This window comes from Wallemia mellicola (assembly GCF_000263375.1).
Source record: "Wallemia mellicola CBS 633.66 unplaced genomic scaffold WALSEscaffold_2, whole genome shotgun sequence".
Taxonomy (NCBI): Eukaryota; Fungi; Basidiomycota; class Wallemiomycetes; order Wallemiales; family Wallemiaceae; genus Wallemia; species Wallemia mellicola.
This window is the reverse complement of record NW_006531959.1, coordinates 236,659-255,021: the sequence shown is the minus strand read 5'-3', so window position 1 is coordinate 255,021 and position 18,363 is coordinate 236,659. Positions and strand designations below refer to the sequence as shown.

General features: G+C 39.0%; 12 protein-coding genes and 1 non-coding gene across 13 annotated transcripts; 6 read left to right on the top strand and 7 right to left on the bottom strand.

Moving 5' to 3' along the window:
- Positions 1 to 62: 62 nt before the first annotated feature.
- WALSEDRAFT_31103 (NADH:ubiquinone oxidoreductase complex I intermediate-associated protein 30) lies at positions 63 to 998 on the top strand. The gene is made up of 2 exons (XM_006956219.1): positions 63 to 125; positions 172 to 998. The coding sequence occupies exon 2, from the start codon at positions 213 to 215 to the stop codon at positions 891 to 893; it is 681 nt and encodes a 226-aa protein (XP_006956281.1). The 5' UTR covers positions 63 to 125; positions 172 to 212; the 3' UTR covers positions 894 to 998.
- WALSEDRAFT_27096 (hypothetical protein) lies at positions 959 to 2,533 on the bottom strand (the record flags this gene model as incomplete). The annotated part of the gene is made up of 5 exons (XM_006956218.1): positions 959 to 1,996; positions 2,024 to 2,234; positions 2,279 to 2,302; positions 2,362 to 2,452; positions 2,497 to 2,533. 5 exons carry the CDS (start codon positions 2,531 to 2,533, stop codon positions 959 to 961), a joined length of 1,401 nt encoding a protein of 466 aa, XP_006956280.1.
- Positions 2,534 to 2,703: 170 nt separating this feature from the next.
- WALSEDRAFT_42785 (hypothetical protein) lies at positions 2,704 to 3,493 on the bottom strand (the record flags this gene model as incomplete). Its single annotated transcript, XM_006956217.1, has 1 exon — positions 2,704 to 3,493. One exon carries the CDS (start codon positions 3,491 to 3,493, stop codon positions 2,861 to 2,863), a length of 633 nt encoding a protein of 210 aa, XP_006956279.1. The 3' UTR covers positions 2,704 to 2,860.
- Positions 3,494 to 3,516: 23 nt separating this feature from the next.
- On the top strand, positions 3,517 to 5,382 carry WALSEDRAFT_62276 (DEAD-domain-containing protein; the record flags this gene model as incomplete). The annotated part of the gene is made up of 2 exons (XM_006956216.1): positions 3,517 to 5,100; positions 5,149 to 5,382. The coding sequence occupies 2 exons, from the start codon at positions 3,517 to 3,519 to the stop codon at positions 5,380 to 5,382; spliced, it is 1,818 nt and encodes a 605-aa protein (XP_006956278.1).
- Positions 5,383 to 5,816: 434 nt separating this feature from the next.
- Positions 5,817 to 6,726, top strand: WALSEDRAFT_59287 (hypothetical protein). Its single transcript, XM_006956215.1, has one exon. The coding sequence runs from the start codon at positions 5,972 to 5,974 to the stop codon at positions 6,695 to 6,697; it is 726 nt and encodes a 241-aa protein (XP_006956277.1). The 5' UTR covers positions 5,817 to 5,971; the 3' UTR covers positions 6,698 to 6,726.
- WALSEDRAFT_67245 (nucleoside diphosphate kinase) lies at positions 6,684 to 9,304 on the bottom strand. Its single transcript, XM_006956213.1, has 6 exons — positions 8,443 to 9,304; positions 7,238 to 8,392; positions 7,162 to 7,185; positions 6,971 to 7,113; positions 6,871 to 6,918; positions 6,684 to 6,827 (listed from the first exon to the last, which is right to left on the bottom strand). The coding sequence occupies exons 2-6, from the start codon at positions 7,310 to 7,312 to the stop codon at positions 6,698 to 6,700; spliced, it is 420 nt and encodes a 139-aa protein (XP_006956275.1). The 5' UTR covers positions 7,313 to 8,392; positions 8,443 to 9,304; the 3' UTR covers positions 6,684 to 6,697.
- WALSEDRAFT_59286 (YTH-domain-containing protein) lies at positions 7,948 to 9,304 on the top strand. The gene is made up of 3 exons (XM_006956214.1): positions 7,948 to 8,132; positions 8,187 to 8,395; positions 8,444 to 9,304. The coding sequence occupies exons 2-3, from the start codon at positions 8,370 to 8,372 to the stop codon at positions 9,204 to 9,206; spliced, it is 789 nt and encodes a 262-aa protein (XP_006956276.1). The 5' UTR covers positions 7,948 to 8,132; positions 8,187 to 8,369; the 3' UTR covers positions 9,207 to 9,304.
- A 75-nt stretch (positions 9,305 to 9,379) lies between these two features.
- WALSEDRAFT_62272 (transcription regulator) lies at positions 9,380 to 10,661 on the bottom strand (the record flags this gene model as incomplete). The annotated part of the gene is made up of 3 exons (XM_006956212.1): positions 9,380 to 10,354; positions 10,401 to 10,534; positions 10,583 to 10,661. The coding sequence occupies 3 exons, from the start codon at positions 10,659 to 10,661 to the stop codon at positions 9,380 to 9,382; spliced, it is 1,188 nt and encodes a 395-aa protein (XP_006956274.1).
- Positions 10,662 to 10,841: 180 nt separating this feature from the next.
- WALSEDRAFT_t9 lies at positions 10,842 to 10,924 on the bottom strand. Its single transcript has one exon. It is a non-coding gene; the product is annotated as a tRNA-Gly (tRNA).
- Positions 10,925 to 11,762: 838 nt separating this feature from the next.
- WALSEDRAFT_59283 (RNA-binding domain-containing protein) lies at positions 11,763 to 14,003 on the top strand. Its single transcript, XM_006956211.1, has 5 exons — positions 11,763 to 11,807; positions 11,856 to 11,900; positions 11,945 to 12,013; positions 12,064 to 13,931; positions 13,977 to 14,003. Exons 1-4 carry the CDS (start codon positions 11,774 to 11,776, stop codon positions 12,384 to 12,386), a joined length of 471 nt encoding a protein of 156 aa, XP_006956273.1. The 5' UTR covers positions 11,763 to 11,773; the 3' UTR covers positions 12,387 to 13,931; positions 13,977 to 14,003.
- Positions 11,843 to 15,184, bottom strand: WALSEDRAFT_56165 (SPX-domain-containing protein; the record flags this gene model as incomplete). Its single annotated transcript, XM_006956210.1, has 4 exons — positions 11,843 to 13,927; positions 13,973 to 14,019; positions 14,065 to 14,249; positions 14,292 to 15,184. The coding sequence occupies 4 exons, from the start codon at positions 15,182 to 15,184 to the stop codon at positions 12,425 to 12,427; spliced, it is 2,628 nt and encodes an 875-aa protein (XP_006956272.1). The 3' UTR covers positions 11,843 to 12,424.
- Positions 15,185 to 15,257: 73 nt separating this feature from the next.
- WALSEDRAFT_59281 (UPF0041-domain-containing protein) lies at positions 15,258 to 16,243 on the top strand. The gene is made up of 4 exons (XM_006956209.1): positions 15,258 to 15,335; positions 15,385 to 15,391; positions 15,441 to 15,544; positions 15,591 to 16,243. The coding sequence occupies exons 1-4, from the start codon at positions 15,284 to 15,286 to the stop codon at positions 15,779 to 15,781; spliced, it is 354 nt and encodes a 117-aa protein (XP_006956271.1). The 5' UTR covers positions 15,258 to 15,283; the 3' UTR covers positions 15,782 to 16,243.
- On the bottom strand, positions 15,610 to 18,339 carry WALSEDRAFT_67239 (hypothetical protein; the record flags this gene model as incomplete). Its single annotated transcript, XM_006956208.1, has 8 exons — positions 15,610 to 16,243; positions 16,290 to 16,539; positions 16,586 to 16,701; positions 16,750 to 17,126; positions 17,173 to 17,527; positions 17,574 to 17,645; positions 17,694 to 17,926; positions 17,972 to 18,339. 8 exons carry the CDS (start codon positions 18,337 to 18,339, stop codon positions 15,885 to 15,887), a joined length of 2,130 nt encoding a protein of 709 aa, XP_006956270.1. The 3' UTR covers positions 15,610 to 15,884.
- Between the last annotated feature and the right edge of the window lie 24 nt (positions 18,340 to 18,363).

Here is an 18,363-nt window from a genome sequence, read left to right as displayed (position 1 = left end):
CACTATCGATTTTTATCAACTGATAATCTGATCAATTGTCTCTTGATTTCTAACAACGATGAGCAGCCCTTACTATAGGTTCTTTCAACGCACAGTAGAGCAGATAGCTCAGCGTTCAAAAATCAGTAAGTTATTCTAATCACACAAGTGGCGTGCTGACGACATTTACAGTAGCCAATGCATCACCAACACCGAATACACCACCTGTCAGGATGGCTACACTCCGGAGTAGCTCAGATTTAGCTAATTTCGCTGTTGGTTGCGACGCAGATATAGGTGGAAAGAGTGAAGCAATCTTGGATTACATACCACAATCTTCCGGAGCGGGTGATGAACACGGACATGGAAAATTTCGCGGCGTTCTCAATCCATTCGTACCAGAATCTTGGAAGAAAACATTAGAAGATGGTCAAACTGCGAAGAGTGGTTATGCAGGTTTTAGGACAAAGACCCGTACGACACTTTTCGGTACAGCTTGTTGGGATTTATCTTTACATCCATATCTCGCTATGAGAGTCAGGAATAACTTCAAAGGTGATTCAAAGAGCGGATTCTTTATCAACATTCAAACCGAAGGTGCAGTACGCACAGATTTATTCCAACATCGTTTACATATCTTCGGGAATGATTGGCAAACACTCGTCGTTCCACTTAGCTCGTTTGTACTCACAAATGCCGGTGAGACCTCTGATCAACAACTGCCAATGTTACGAGAGAAGATCAGAACTGTTGGTTTAAGTTTATTGGCTAAACCAGATGGTGATAAACTTGGTAGAGTTGAAAACACTCAAGAAAACTTCGATTTGGATATCGAATGGATAGAAGGTTGGAATGATGCTGAAAATGGTCACAAAAATGATAATCAAATTGACGAGAAGGCGGGAAATCTATAAAAGATGACTTTACAATACTTTTAATAATAATGATGATGCCTCAATAAATATAATGATGCTCTTGATTATGTCATATTCTGACTAACTCTAGTACGAGTTTCTGCCAATTGCCGTTGAAATGTTTTGAAAATGTCTTGTTGTGTTGGAATGTCTTGATGCTCTTGTTGGAATTGCAACTGTTGTTGCTGCTCTTCTCGCTCCTCGTAGAGGTAGTAATCTGCAATCAATGATCGAGCTCTTTCACCAATGTGAGTGTCATTCAGACCTTCAGTGATATCAACATTGAGGAAGTCTGGTAGACAATTATCATAAGAATCTAAGCTATGAGTAGTACTCGTAGTTGATACAGTGCTGCTAGAGCTACAACTGGAGCTTATGCCAACTCTATCATCTTGGTAAATAGTCCCAAGATCCACTGATGAGATGTCCATCATATCATTCATATATTTGAAAGCAGACGGTGGTGGTGGTAGTGGTGCTATGTCATTGGTTGTTGGGATGTTACCAAATATGTCATTGATATAGTGGTAGTTATCAACCCCTATAACATTATCAACTCCAACATCAGTACCCAATACGTAATTATTGTTGGCCCATTCATTTGCAAGATTGGTAGCAGTTTCCGGTGCAAACATTACTTCAGGGTCGTATGCGAAATCGTCAAACGATATTCTGTTATCACTTTGATTTACCAAAGCGTTACTATCATAAATACCTAGATCTGAATCGTGAACTAAGTTTGTTGAGATGTTGGTCATGTCATTCTCAACTTCCATTGGTAACGTGAAGGTTGGATCGGGAAGAGAGAGCAGGGGTGATCCAGGCCGAATATAGCGATCATCGCTGCCCTTGTGATGGTGGGATTTACGCATTATGTCGACCGTTCGAACTTCTTCCTCTTGTTTGCATCGTTTGCGTCTTTCACCACGTACTTTTACATTACGACGTAACTGACGTTCAGCTCGTTGACTACATTTGTAATCATAGTCGTCATCATCACCTTCACCTTCACCATCACTGCTACAGAGTTGTTTCAGTGGAGTCTTGGTTTTCAAATTTTTATGATTCTTCTGAGTCTTCTGGGCTGTCTTGGTAATTTGAGTCTTTCGGTGGTGAGAGACGCTACGTACAGTTCTCGTACCAATTTTTGCGATTCTGTCATGCTTACGATTTGGTCTGAACTTGTATTTAGGATACTTTAGCATATGTTCCCGCCTAGCTTCGTTCGCTTTTTCCTGATAGATATGTTTGACTTGTATATTCTCACTACGCCATTTGATACCAATCATCTTACTTAGCTCTGTCTGGTTGAGCTTTGACATGTCCGTACCAGCAGTGTTCCTGGACGACATTAGCTAGAGAATGCAAGAATTCTAAACACTCACTTCATCTCCTCAATACTCTCTGATCTGTAGAGTATCCATGCACTACCTTACATCAGCTTTGCTTTACATTCTCTTATACTCACTTTGGAGGTCGTGGTATCTTTGTCTTGGATTTTGGCCGTTCTTCAGGTCTATTATATGGGTGATCAGAAATTTCGGATGATATTGAAGCGGCTGTAAGCGCTTCAGTAGATGCTCTCGTAGTGTTCTACACCTACTATCATCATCTTTGTAGTCTTTGTCGTGGTTTTCCATTTTGCGCCGGCTTTGAGATGTGGTTACAAAGCAACCTTGTTTCAATCTAACATGATTCTTTCCGCATCACCCTCATATCTTTACGTACCTTTTTTCATTGAGAACAATGGAGAGTTATGCACTATATCGTCATCATCTTTGTTTGTTGTCTAGTAACTCTCCAGAAATGGCGACATCCGATTCCACATTATTCTAGATATATATTTGTATATTCATCGCATCATTTTCCTTATTTATGTTGCTTCTGCTATTGATTAAATCAAAATTCTCTCATGCAGGGACCGAAAATGCGTTTTTATCAAGCAATTTCGGAATGAATGACGGCATCTACATTCGTTCTAAAGCTACAAAGTAATGACGAATTTCTGGTCTGTGGACGTTTGATTCTGCACTGCTTTCCTCTGCGATTATTGACCATTCATGAGTGACAGTCCAGAGGTTGCACGTTCCAGCAAGTGATTCAAGGCGATAAGGCGAATATGAGCAGAATACCCACCTAGTGCCTGTTTTACATACTTTCGCGAGGTTTATAGCCATTGCGGCCGCTGGTGCGGTCGGTTTACCATCCAATTGAATATCTTCGCCAGTGCTGAGTGAATCTGAGGTGCTTTTATCAGCTATGAGATCTATATTCGCGTCCGAGAGTGCATTAACAACGTCTTCCTCTTTGAGTAGATCAACTATGTAGAAATGCTGATTATCGTTATCTTTGTTGAGTTCTTTTGATCGCTCTATAGCGACTGAAGAATAATCAAGGTTATGGATTGCTGCAGATTTATTAAAAACCCTAATAGAAGCTGAAAGATTGCTATTGCCGCATCCTATATTGCAAATTGACTTTGCAGATGCGATATAGGATTTAGTTTGCTCAACGAAACAATCTGAGCTAACTAACCACTCAAATTCTCGCTCTTTTCTAAACCTATTATCCCAATAAACTGGATTCCAAAATTCTGTCATAAGAAGGTCTTCTCTTTACGATCATGAGCGATATCAGAGAGAGTGAAGAATCATTCGCCAAATTTGATCATTTGCTCGATAAGCGTTTACTTAGAGCACTCGCAGATCTTGGTTTCGCTAGGCCTACGCTTGTACAAGCTAAAGCTGTACCTTTGGCCTTGAACGGCAAGGATATCCTAGCAAGAGCGAAAACAGGATCTGGAAAGACATTAGCATATTTATTACCAATTGCACAAAAAGTACTAGCAGAAAAAGACGACGGTGATAGTAAACCAGAAACTAGAGCTTTGATATTGGTACCAACGAGGGAGCTATCAGAGCAAGTGAGCAGCCATCTGAAAAGTCTTTTAAAGTACTCTCAAAAGGAAGTTTCACAAGTCAATCTAGCTGGTAGCGGTACCGATAATAAATTTCAACGCTTACTTTTAAGTGATAAACCAGATATCGTTATATCAACGCCATCAAGACTTATTGGACACCTTCAATCAAAATCCTTATCACTCTCTACTCTCAAGACTCTCGCAATTGATGAGGCTGATTTGATTTTATCATACGGTCACGCAGACGACGTGAAAGCACTCTTATCTGGTGGATACCTTCCTAAAATTTACCAATCATTCTTAATGTCAGCTACTATGACTCAGGATGTTGAAAAGTTACGCGGAATGGTATTAAGAAATCCTGCTATACTTACACTTGAAGATAATGAAGATGATTCATCAAATCTTAAACAATATTATGTCAAATGCCCAGAGAATGATAAATATCTTCTCACATATGTTCTCCTCAAGTTAAAATTGATAAAAGGCAAAGTTATCATGTTTGTTAATAATGTTGAAAGAGGTTTCAAATTGAGATTATTCCTCGAAGCCTTCGGTATACGTGCTGTAGTACTCAACAGGGAACTTCCAATCAATTCTAGATTTCACATTGTTCAAGAATTCAACAAAGGGGTTTATGATTACATGATCGCAACAGATGAAGCTGGAGCTTTCGATCAAGAAGAAGAGGAAGAGGAAAGTGAAAGTGAATCCGATGGTAACAGTTCTTCTGAAGATGAAGATGAAGATGTCGATAAGGAAATAGAAGAGGTGCTTTCAAGTGCCGGCGAAGAAGATGTACCAGAAGTTGAAATTCCAGCTGCAGAATCCAAAAAGCGCAAGCGTAAAGACAAAGGAAAGCAAAAGGAACAAGATAATAAGAAAACTAAAATGTCGAAAAAAGGAGAGAAAGAATTCGGTATCTCACGTGGAATTGATTTCGTTGACGTTGCATGTGTCATCAACTTTGACTTACCAAAGAATAGTTCCTCCTATACACACAGAGTTGGTAGAACAGCTCGAGCCGGAAGGAGTGGAATTAGTTTAACATTCGTCGTAAATGGTGAGACTAAAAAATCTAAGAGAAATGAGGAGAAAATCTGGAAGAAAATCTCCAAACGTCAGGAAAGAAGAGGTGGTTCTCAGAATTGGGAATTTGACTGGAAGCAAGTTGAAGGTTTCAAGTATAGAGTTAATGATGCACTTAAGATGGTAACACCTAACGCCGTCAAGGAGGCTAGAGTAAAGGAATTGAAGAATGAGATTTTGAATAATGATAAATTAAAGGTATGTTAGATGTTCGGTTATTATGACGTAAATGATAACACCACTTAGGCGCACTTTGAAGATAATCCAGTTGATTATGAGTTCCTTAAGCATGATAAACCATTGCATCCAATGAGACAACAATCACATTTGAAGCATGTACCTGGGTACTTGATGCCAAGAATTGCCGGAGTAAAGCAACCACATCAATTAGAATTAAATCCGGATAAAATTGGCTTTAAAAAGCGTAGCAATAATAAGAAGAAAAAGAGTGATCCTCTTAAGAAATTTAATAGAAAGTGAGAAATTTCACACCCTTCACATTTTGTAAGAATGAATGCATTCCAAATGTTAAATAAATATTCGATGCTAAAAATTTAGTCCAGAAACTAAAAGGAAGCTAAAAGCGATAAGGAAATAATAATTTATATGTTGATCATTTATTGTTATAAGGAAATACATGAAACTGATGAAAAATTTAATAATTCCTAAGTCATTATGAATATGCATACCGGTCGATTTTTATACAATCACTTCCAAAGTGAGGTATTTTTTAAATCTCGCCTCTTTTTATCAGAGCCAACTCTAATTAAAGTGTGAGTTCAAATGGAAAGTAAAACAGTCTGAGTAACAAAGCTAGAAAGAATAGATAATGTTTTCTGTACAACAACATCCTCCACCATTTCAAAGACAAGCTTCTAATGAAATAAACCCGTTCGAAACTATTCTTCCATTGCATGAAGCATTGATTGACTTTAATGGCAACAAAATAATAAACGATTTGGAGTTCATTAACAATCTCCCTAAACCTGCTTCACCTTTATTAACGCCTCAACCACTTGGGGAATTAAACTTAATTGAGTCACCACGGCCATCGACTTCTGAAGGTATAATGAATAAGCCAGCTAGGGATAGAACTGGTGATCAACCAAGACCTAAGAGGCAAAGAAGAAAGCATGACGAAATTGAAAGGTTCTATCACTGCGGTTTTGAAGGCTGTCCAAAGAGTTACGGCACGCTTAACCATTTGAATGCACACGTCATATTTCAAAAACACGGTCCAAAGCGACTTCCAGGAGAGTTTAAAGAAATTAGAGCATATCAAAAAAATAAGAAAAAGGAAGAATTAAAGTTACGCAAGTTAAAAGAGCAAGGTACTTCTCCGAACACACCATATGATGAGACATTACCTTCGCTTCCAAATTCTGCACCACCAACGCAGACTAGCTTTGGAGCCGACGTACATTCACCCGGCCAGGACTTCCTATTATCTGGACCGCCCGTTGGTCTAGAAGAAGCACCAGAATATACCAATGACGTTCTTGGTTTGGGCATACCATTTAGCGCCCCGCCGACGAGAACATCTTTCTTCTCAAACAATGAAGATACAACAGCAGATTTCAGCACGGCTATAAAGAACAATCTGAGTACTTTAACATTGCCCGATAATATATCCGAAGCACTAACGATGATGGAGAACCAACCACATTCTACCAAGTCATCGCCAATTGACCAGCTTGAGTGCTCACCACTCTTGAATGATATCATTAATCAAACACCTCTTAACACACCATTTGAACAATTTGAAACTTTTAATTTATTTGATAGCAACAATTAATCAGTATTTGTCGAACATAACGTTTATTTCATTAATAGCCTCATTTTCATTCCCTGAACCGTGAAAGCCATTCCGTGTATCACTCAAACCGAACTTTGAACGGAAGGTGTCTGGATGACTGTATTTAGCTCTAATGGGTTATTAGAATGGGCATATATGATTGTATAACTCACAAATATAGTTTCGTTGGTCCGATCAGTTCTCGCCATTTTGTTATGACGCTTTATCCGTTATCTTAGATTGACAGTGAGGCACAGATGATTAGTTACTTACTTTTCACCTTCTAAGATGTAAGCCCTAACATCTCCAGATCCCATCGTTAGTATAAGTCTATCATAGAAGAATTTGCCTTTGTGATCAGCATAGAAACGCTCTAACTGGGATTTTGAAGGTTTAAAATGTTTTGTAGCTATAATCTGATAATTCTGTGTTATCAAGTTATTCAATTCCTCAAATAAACTTACTTCTAAACCATGTCGCCGAATTTCCTAGGTATTCCACGCTAATAAGATTGTACATTCGTTAAAATAAATTACTAACAGCTTCAACATTATCAATAATAGTCTTATTTCCTGCTAACTGTGGCTTTATCAAACCCAGCGTTCGGTTCTTCATATCAGTTCAAAATCAACGGAACTCGCCTTGATTCTTATCCATCAGGAAGTAATCAGTAAAAATCTGCTATATGAATAATCAGTTCAACAGTTTAGTTGAACCATACGCATATACCAACAACGAGGAAACGAACGCTCTTAGGAGACATCACACACTTTCTGCGACAGACAGACTACAATACGCTAGGAATAGATTAGAATCAAATAATCTTCCACCTTATCCTTTAAGCCACAACTCATTTGCTAGCCATAATGATGAATCCAGCAATGGTGTGAACTTACACAGAGCGGGTTCTTTGCCTAATAGAACGTTTAAAGCAGCACCGGGTGCCAGCTCATTTAGCAACGTCAACAATGCTCCAAATAATGCAGCAGTTTTATCCTCACTTAAGCACAAGAACAGTTTAAGTGTTATCGATCCAAATGAATCGATCGACGATCTTGAAAGAGAAATTGAGTATACGAGACAGCAAGAGGAAATGCTCTTACAGGCTGCCCAAACTGCCCCTGTAGGTGTACGTCGTCATCAGTCACTCACCTACGGTCAACAGAAACAGCCGATCAAACATGAGCACTTCATCAATAGCGGTGGCGTATACGGTCAAAATTTATCACCACCTGCTTCTACCCGTACGAGAAGTGGATCAGGTTCTCACACGTTTGATTTGACCAGCTCATTGAGGGGCTTGAATCTTGACACTACTTTCAATGACACAAATAATTATAGTCCACCATATACACCACCTTCATATAGTAGCAACAATAGCCAATTTCATAATAATGGGACTTACTACGATCATCAGGAGGAGGTCCAGCAAAATGTACCGCAGAAGAAATTACAATTAGTCACCGATTTTCCTAACCCTCTTTCACAGCGTGGTCCTGTGTCTGCAGCTGCTTACGTCCCACCTATTGGACACACTTCTATAGCTGCTGCCCAAGCTCAGGCTCAAGCCCAGGCACAAGTACAAGCGAATGCCTTACCATCGTTATCTGCTACTGCTTCTTTATGGAACAACAATGAAAGGGAATCGATTGTTGGTAACCGTGGAGCTAATATGAATCCACCAACCTCACATTGGCGGTTAGTACTTGAGATTCATTCGAATTACTTTATTTAACTATCAAATAGATTCGATCCAATAACAGGCCGTGCTTTGACACCACCACAGAAGACACTACAAACTAGATTGCAACAAAGTAATAGCAAATCTCCTTCATCACAATCCCCATCGATGCAAGAAATGTTGTCATCTACAGATATTTCAACGATGGTACAACAAAATGGTTACAATCCTTCCCAATTTGATCTAAACCCTTCACACGCTAGATATTTCGTTATTAAATCCTATACAGAAGATGACGTCCATAAGTCATTAAAGTATAACATTTGGGCATCTACAGAGCTAGGCAATCAAAGATTGGATAGAGCATTCAACGAAAGCGCTAATAGAGGACCAATTTATTTGTTCTTCAGTGTCAATGCCTCTGGACACTTTTGTGGTATGGCACAAATGCTCACACATGTTGATTACACAACCTCATCATCAGTTTGGGCACAAGACGGAAAATGGAAAGGAGTTTTCAAAGTCAGATGGATTTTCGTTAAAGATATACCAAATTCTACACTTAGACATATTAAATTATTGAACACGAATGAGAAAAAGCCAGTAACGAATAGTAGGGATACTACAGAGTTGTTAGATGACGCAGGTAAAGAAATGTTAAACATTTTCTTCCAATTTAATTCAAGAACTTCATTATTACAAGATTTCCAATTCTACGAAATACAATCTATACAGAAGAACGTTGCACAGAGTAATAATAAGATTTCACGTCAATCTCCAAACCTACATGCCAATCCTTTTGCAAATGTCTCTCATCAAGGATGGTGAAGAGATAAAATTATTTATAGACAAAGCACTCTCGTTTTAATAGCACTAATAATGAACTTTCTTTTATACACAAAGCCAAAGCGATTAAATATTTTTTGAACATTGTTTTATGTTTTTTTTTCTTTAGATACATATTAATGGTATATATAAATGAATAAAAATAGATAGCAAAGCTACTCTGTCTTTGCATTTGGTTGATTCCAAGAGAGTAATGTTAAATCACCAACTCTCCGAGGTTTAATCAGTTGACGTAAAGTAAAGATCAAACCAACGAAAACGCAGAAAGCGCCAACAGCAATGAAACAGATACCCAAGAATGGATTTCGACCACCTGCCCAACTGACCGTACTGAAAACTATTGATTTTTTACCACCAAACATTGCAACTGGGTAGTTCATGTAGGCAGTTATTTCGTAAGTACCTGTAGTCATAACGTCATTATCATTTCTGAAATATAATTTATGGAAATTTGGGAAAGCGGCTGGACGCATCCACACTTGGAAGTGTTCGTCTTCTGATAAATGAGGTAATGGATGCTCATCTGAGTAAACACCGCCTGGATAGCGTTTAACCCAGTTTGGAGGTGGTACGTAAGGTTCTTCACCATCAGGGGCAGCATCTGGATATTTATATTTCTTTCCTTCATGTTTCCAAGCGATACCTTTATCAGTCATGTTATATATTATATCGACATCACCCTCTACGTTGTTCAGTTGGCGAGGTTGTGAAAAAGTATCATTGAATTGAGAATTTGCTATTAATCCACATGGATAGATTGGTTTGCCATCACTATCACCTAATGGTTTGCAATCTGCATTATTCAACTGCTGAGCTGTTCTGTATTTTCCTTGAAATTGCAATTGATCGAATGATTTGATGTAACGTCTATGGTTTTGATAGTATCTGTCTAATTTGTAATACATAAATACACTCGCGTCAAGGTCCCTTGGCACGTCAAACCGTATTGTACAACCGGCTTGTCTGGATGGATCAGCTTCATCGGTATTATTAAAAAAGGACCATTGCGGTGGTGTGAAATCGTCGAATGTTGGATAACTATAAGCAGTTGATGGCATATCGCCGAAGTTACCATCGCCCGTTGGTGCCTCTTCATTACAATTTGTATACTCCAGACTAAACTCATGGACCTTTGTAATTATAAGCTGAGTTAGATGAAGTCTTCGGTCTACTCACTCGGTTACTATAAGATAACAAAACGGCTCCTATGGGAGCAAACACCAATCCTATTATGAATAACGTGGGTAAAACTTGCTTAGGAGTTAATATAGGTTGCCAGGCTCTTAGTCTTTGTTGTTTGAATGCAGTATCTGTTGATAGTGATCAGATGAAAGTCTACTATATGATCTAATACACACTCTGTGGCATTCTCATCTTCTTCTTTGGTTTATCCTCATTCTCTTTTGCGTCGCGTGACTTCCTACGGTTCAAAACCATAACGTTCGGGTTCAAGGAACTTCCTCGCAGTTATAATTACATCAATTATTATCAATTTTTAAAATGATGTGAAATGTTTATTTAACAATAACTTTAATTGATATGTATCACATGCTTTAAAAATTAATTATATAAAGATAACAATAACTGATGGCAAAAATTAAACTGCCAAAAATTTAATGCGTGGTATGGGAATCGAACCCATAGCCTCTCATTGAATCCTTAATGGAAGACGAGAATCATAACCATTAGACCAACCACGCTTCTGAAATTTTGCATTTTCACATTGTGTGCTATCGTATATTTTATGAAAACATACTTTTAATTTTATGTATCTTTTTAAAGATGTCACGAAATTGCGATTTTATTTTTGCGCTTCTTAAGTCGCGCGAAAAATGGGATTTGAAAGCATCAGATAAGAGTTTGTGAAATTCCATAAATTTAAGGTTTAAATTATCAAAACAAATACTTTGCTATTCTACAAGGTTTCTAGTTTATTTGGCATTGCTTTTTTCTCGAAAGCACCTCTTACACGTCTCAGTATTACCGTTTGACTTGCTATTTATTATCGATGATCCCTCCACAGGGAGAGATACTTACGAGATTTACAAATATATAATCCATCAGGGCATTGCTTTTCATAGTCTGAGTTTTACGTTCATTTTAGACACACAAGAGTCAAAATCTTAAAGACTGTTTGTACAAGTTAGTACCTTGGACCAGAGACTAACTAGTGTACTCAAATCAAAATCTAACCTATAGAGTGACTGCAATGAAGGACTGAACCATCTCACTTATAGCTTTAAAAGCCCAATCAAACGCGTCGGATAGTGATGATATCAGGATAGTCAAGAAAGTTGGAAGAGAACGGTGTAATAATTCTGGATCAAGGTTGGTATAGATACTAGTGTAGTTAAACAAGTTAATAAACCATATCATAGGCTCTATAGCAACCTACCAAGTTATCACTTCATCAGATGGCTAAAACGCTAATCGTGATGTATACTATATCTGGATAAACAGTCATAAAATAACAAAATGTTTCCTATTAGTTTTGCAGAAGTGCATATTTGACATCATCTTGATATCAACTTCCTTCTTGAACTACAACCATGTCTGATTCTCAGATGCAGTTAGACGGCGATGGTGAGTGAACGGGAACACACGGCCATACACAAGATAACACTCTCTCAGCAGCCGTAAACAGAAAAGGTAGAGGATTTGTCGATGGTCGTAAAAGTGAGTATCTTACATACATCTCTATCACCCGCTCACAGTAATAGACTCTAGCAGGCCTATGGAATATGAGAGATTAGAAGAAGGGATGTCATTTGATACGAAAGCCGCTAAATGTTAGTAGGATACTCCATATATAAACCCTCTAACGTCGTCGTCATTGCAGCTGTTGAAGGATGGGTTGTTATAGTTACAAACGTACACGAAGAAGCGTCAGAGGAGGATGTACAGGATAAATTCGCGGATTATGGCCATATTCGTAATTTACACCTCAATTTAGATAGAAGAACGGGTTACGTTAAGGGATACGCACTCATCGAATTTGAGAACTACGAGGACGCTAAGAAGGCAATCGATGAATCAAATGGTACAGAACTCCTTGAGCAAGCGATACAAGCAGATTTCGCATTCAGCAAACCACCACCAGGTTTCGAGCCAGATAACGACAAGAAGAAGAACAGACGTAGCGCTAGTCCAGCTAGAGAATAAAATAAAATAGTGTAACATATTAATATATTACAATTCATCTAAAGCCCCATTAATTTCATGATTAAGAATCCAAGGGTATCAACGACGGCTGCAGCTAGAATAGTAGCCGGCACGCCATTTAATAAGAAATCATTCGTGTTCAAGTATCGCTCTCCCATAGTATCTTCTTGGTTTATAGCCGCTATATTTGGGAATCCACTCACTGGTAATCCCATACCAGCTGAACAGATCAAGGCGGTAGCCATAATCAAAAGTCTTCCATGAGGAGGGTTGAGATTCTGTCCAACTTGGGTTGCTATTGGTACTAATAATACAGCTGCTATTGTATGTGAAATGAATGTAGCAACGATTGTAGCTAAGACTGAGAAAATGACTAATATTCTCCAAACACCGAATCCATTCACCATTTCTTTGACAGCATCATCAGCTGAATCCAACAACCCTGAACTCATTACACCTTTACCGAGGGCTATACCACCCATAGCCAGATAGACGATGGTCCAAGGGAATGAGTTGAAGTCATGTGGTGACAAAATACCAGTACCAAAGAAAGCAATCAGTGGTAAGATTGCAATAATACCCATATCGCCTATGACACCTTGGAGTGAATGAGCTACACACCATAAAATAATAGTTGTAATAGTGACGATAGTGATATACCATTGCTTGTACGTAAACCTATCCTTTGAAGGTTTCAACATGGTAATGACTGTGCCTTTACCACTTCCATAAGTTAACAAAAGCAAACCCCAAATTAAGACCAGAGTGACCGACGCAACAGGTAATGCAATTACAAACCATTGAAGCCAGTCGAGAGGTGGATCCATTGCATCTAACGCGATAACATTCTGTGGTGAAGCGATAGGTGATGCTTGGCCACCAATATTTGCAGCAAGGGCAATACCAATGATCATACTCTTCGCGTATGGTGATTTTGGCGGTAATTTCCTTAATAATGGTTTAGATAGTGAATAACAAAGAACTGGTGCTGCGACATTAGATATCCACATAGCAGAGAAGCATGCTACACCCATTTGAGCGAGTAGAACTAATTTTGGATCCGTACCAGCTAAGTTTAGTATCCTTATCGCTAAAACGCGATCGATGCCATGCTTAGATAACGCAGCGGCGATAGTGAAACCACCGATGAGTAGAAAGATAGTTGGGTTCATCATTTGAGATAAGATATACTTAGCTGCATCTTCTGCTGCCATTCTATGTCCATCTGGATACTTGACAACGCGGAGGATTACTATAAACAGTGGAACCGACAGTGATGTTACGAATAAAGGTATTGCTTCAGAAGACCATAAAATCACACAAAATACCAGTAAAGCGAGGCAATTTTCTTCACCTTTATCGAACATATTCAAGTTGGTCAATGTAATAAAAACCACTACGGCCGTTATAAAAGCGACCAGTCTACCTGTAAGCCAGGATGGAATGTATTTTGCTATACCTGTTGGTAGTTTCTTCTCCTCGTCTCCAGAATACATTGATTGAATTTGTACACCCTGGGATCTACGTTCTTGGCCGACCATCTGTGTTTTATGAGCTTATTGTTAGTATTCAATGACACTACTCACTTGTCTCCAGACACTATTACGTTCGAGAACGACATACTCGCGTAGATCTATAAGAATTGAGTAATTCGAATACTATATAATGATTTACTCACGGGCTTTGAGTTGGTTTTGAGCTACAGCACGGTTATTGAGGGTAACAACCCTAGCGTAAACCTCCACAAATTGGTTGAGTACATTCTCAATTCTCCGTCTCGAATCATCGGTGAAGGGGTACGCAACGTTGACGACACTATCCATGAATGCGCTCTGAAGTTCATTATCTGTTATTTTGTCAAATCTGACGATCGTTAGGTAAGATTTTTAATATTAATTTACTCACTTTTTAAGAATTTTCTTGAAACCAGTTTTATTGATCTCAGCGTATTGTTTTAGTTCACTAAACTGAACAAAGACCTCGGTCAAGCGTCTTTTAATCATGATACGCTGATCAATTGCATAATTGGATCGTGATGTCCAGATAGACTCGACCTCGTCATCATCAACGTCATTAGTTCTAGATCTGAATATACCAAGTGAAGGTCTTCTAATGACACCGATAGACTTACGGCGAGGTACATCATTTTGAACATCATCTTCGTTGCTATTGCCGTTAAAAGACCTTCTAGTGGAAGGGTGACCGGCTGTCTTGGCCCGTGAATGACCAGGTGAGAAGGGTGCTTTATAGTGTGCTTCCCGTATATCTGTCTCGTGTCGAGTGTGGTCGTTATACTGTTGTGGATCGACGTGTATGGATGATGCAGAAGGCAACTCTAAATCTTGTCTAGTTTGCTTCGTAATCTCATCCTCATCTTCATCACTATCACTATTATCGTTCGGATCATTATCATCATCCTCGTCGTCGTGCTCTGCATGCCTCGAAGGGCTCATATCGTTGATGTCACCATTTGCATTAGTGAAAGCATCAAATTCTAATCTTTTGATAGAATCGAAGAGCTTTTGTCTGTCATTGTCCAATTCAATTTCCTTTTCTTTATAAAATGAGCTTATCCTCTCAACTTCTTTTTCTAACATCGGTGCGAATAGTTTGATAGCTGGTGAATCGTCATCGTTGTTAGTGTAAGATAGCAAAGGTGCTTCAATATCCCTATCGTTGTACGTATGCGTTAGGTCCTTTTCTATTTGGTAAATTTTCTTCTTTAGCTGTGAATACGCAATATAGTGATCTGACCATTCGGGTACGAGATTTATATTAAGTGACTGACTAAATTTCATTCTTCTATTAAGATCCTTTAGTTCTATTTCCTCAATCTTGATTTTATTAATTTTTTGATAATCGAAGTTGAACTTGAACGTAATTCATCATCATTAAATATGGCGTCTGCAGCAGGAAGTGGTTTTGGTAGATTTATGAACTCACCAGCAGGTTAGTAGTCTGCTATTATGGCTATAGTCAATATACTAACCACCTACAGGTCCAAAGTGGGTCTAGATATATCATGCACATGCACACCTATTAAACAGTCTATAGAACAGTCTTCTTCTGGGCACCACTCATGAAATGGGCTCTCGTTGCTGCTGGCTTGAAGGATTTCAATAAACCTGCAGATAAGCTCTCCTTCAATCAGAACCTTGGTCAGTCGACTGTCTAACGATCATCTGATTTCTAATACGATATTAGCACTCGCTGCAACTGGTTTCATCTGGGTTAGGTACTCTCTCGTTATCACTCCTGTCAACTACTCTCTCGCGGCCGTAAACTTCGGTGTCGGCTGCACTGGTCTCACCCAACTCGCAAGAATATTCATGCACAAGCAAGAGGAGAAGAAGAAGCTCGAGCAAGCTGAGAAAGTACAAGAGCAAACAATCTAGTCCTTAACAACCATGGATATAACTTTAACAACATAAAAACAGCATTAGCAGAAACTGTAATCTTTCTTACTTCTTTCTATATATCATATTAGATCCACAAATACTACGATACTTCGAGTTCGTAATACTCATTCTCTCTGTTCCTCCTAGGTCTTAAACAACTCAAGAGAGACAACAAATTTGTCTGTTTCTCATCATTGCTATGGAGCTTGTTCATCATTAACTCTGATACCCGCACCCGATCAATTATGCCAACAAAAGAACCTGCTTGTGTGACCAAAAATACTCGGGATACACCCATCTTCTGAAATGTCGATACCACAATCTCCACTGGCGTCTGTGGATAGAAAAATAGCTGTGACGTATCGACGAATCTACTGAAATCCAATGCGCTCTCTTCTTTGGATAGTGCATTACTTTCAAATGTGAAGGGTGTGTCGTATTCGGTGTCTTCAATGCTATCTTGAGTAGGTTGTTAATTAAGTTATCTATTTATGAACACACTCACTTAATAGGGCGCTGAAATCTTTTCGATTTATCCAACCAACAAACAACCTATCATCGCCTTTGACAATTGAGTAGCCGTCCAGGTTAGGTGTATCTTTATTGAACAAATCTATAAGATCATGAAGTGTATCACCTGAAACATCCAACGTTGACGTTTCTAAATCAGCAATATCTTCAGATATCACACCATTAATTTTGAAGTCGACTTGTGGTAAATATGTGTATTTCTGATGATTAATCCAGGCATCATACTAGCCTTTGTAAGTATAATATTATCACAAGGTTATCATCACCTACGATTCCTTCTTTCCCGAATGCGTCACCGACCCATTTCGCAGTCATAACAGCTATCATGATTGGAACGACATGTGAGAGCGCTCCCGTGAGTTCAAAGACGATAACGACGAGTGACACTGGGATTTTCGTTAGAATTCATGTTAATGCGCAATCAAGGAACACACCAGTCATTTTGGTAATACCAGCAAGAGTAGCAGCAGCTCCAACAGTGGCATACAAACCCGGTAGAATACATCCTTGACCACTATGACAATCAGCAAAAACACCCAAGCCAGGAAATTGGTCTTCTAGTATTTTTAGCAATCCTCCTAGACTCCGACCAGCGCATGCGCCAATTGCCAATCCAGGAAGAAAAATACCCGCCGGTACTGTAATACCAAAAGTATAAGCCGTCATGCAAAGTTTGAAAATCGCAGCTACGGCAAGTAGAACGACATTGAGGCCTCTCCTTTTACTGTCACAAATGACAGCAGATATGTGCATATCTGGTTCGGTGCTGCATTCTTGAAAAAGTGCAGAGACGAGCGATGAATTTTGTACTCTTGAGATACACGTTAGATAGGTTAGCTAGTTGACATATAGCGCACCTCGTAATTATACTTGAATAACTCAAAAGAGCGGTAACGATTGCAACAACGGTTGTTTCGACGATTGGAAAACTCTTCAAAATTGATTTCTTGCGTATATTTGCTATCTTTATGTTAAGCTTAACAAGAGCAACACCTAGTAAGCCACCGAGAGCACCCAAGAGAAGCCAAAAGACCAACTCGAACTGCTTCCATGGCTGATTTGCAGTGACACTAAAAAGGACAAGTTTTCCTGTCCCGAAAGGATTAAACCATTGAAGAGTTACAGCTGCGAGAGCTGCGCAAACAAACGCTTGCCAAAGTGTGTTCGTAGGGAAAAGATGCATGTTTAGTTCTTCCAGAGCAAACATTACGCCTGGAGGGTATTAGTAGATGTCTCACGCGTCTAAGGGGATGCTTACCTCCCAATGGTGCACCAAAAGCTACACTAACACCAGCAGCTGCAGCTGCTGAATATATTTGTCTCTTGCGCACTTAGTAGTTGATAAATAGGTATAAAAGTAAGTGATTATGCAACTCACATTCAGAGTACGTCCAATCACCAATTCTCAGAAGTCTAAGTAAAGACATCCAGAGTTCAGAGAGACAACATGTAACGTGTATCAAAGGGCCCTCCTTTCCGAGTGAGAGACCAGAAGAAACGGAGAAACAAAGACCAATGGCCTTGACTAGGAGGGTGACGGGCGACAAGAAGCCATCTATAGTAATTCCACCAAGGATTGCTTTAATCTCTGGTATACCCGTATGAAAAGCGCTGTTAAACTGTCAAAAGAGGTGTCAAAATCACTATGGAACGCACAGAGGAGCGAGTTTAGTGACTAAAAGGGCTGGAATGATTGCCATAAGGATAGCAGATGTGGTATAAATGATGAAGGCAATGAAATAGTTCGTTGATTGTGCGTGCGTCAACCATTGATCGCATGTGTGTTGTTGTGGACAGCATGCTTTAAAGGATAAAAGAAAGTGGGTAGTACAATGTCCAGATCTAATGTCAGCTAACCAATCAATTATAACGTCAAGTAATGCAGAGATGATGCCAGTTGATAAGGCGGTAAAGATTAAAACGAATTGTAAGGATATATGCTCTAAAAGTCTCGATAGAAAACCGAATAGACCAGTTTTATGTGAAATAGAGGCAACTCTCTTAGCTTCTTTTAGGTCTAACATTCGATTAATACATCGTCGTAGTAA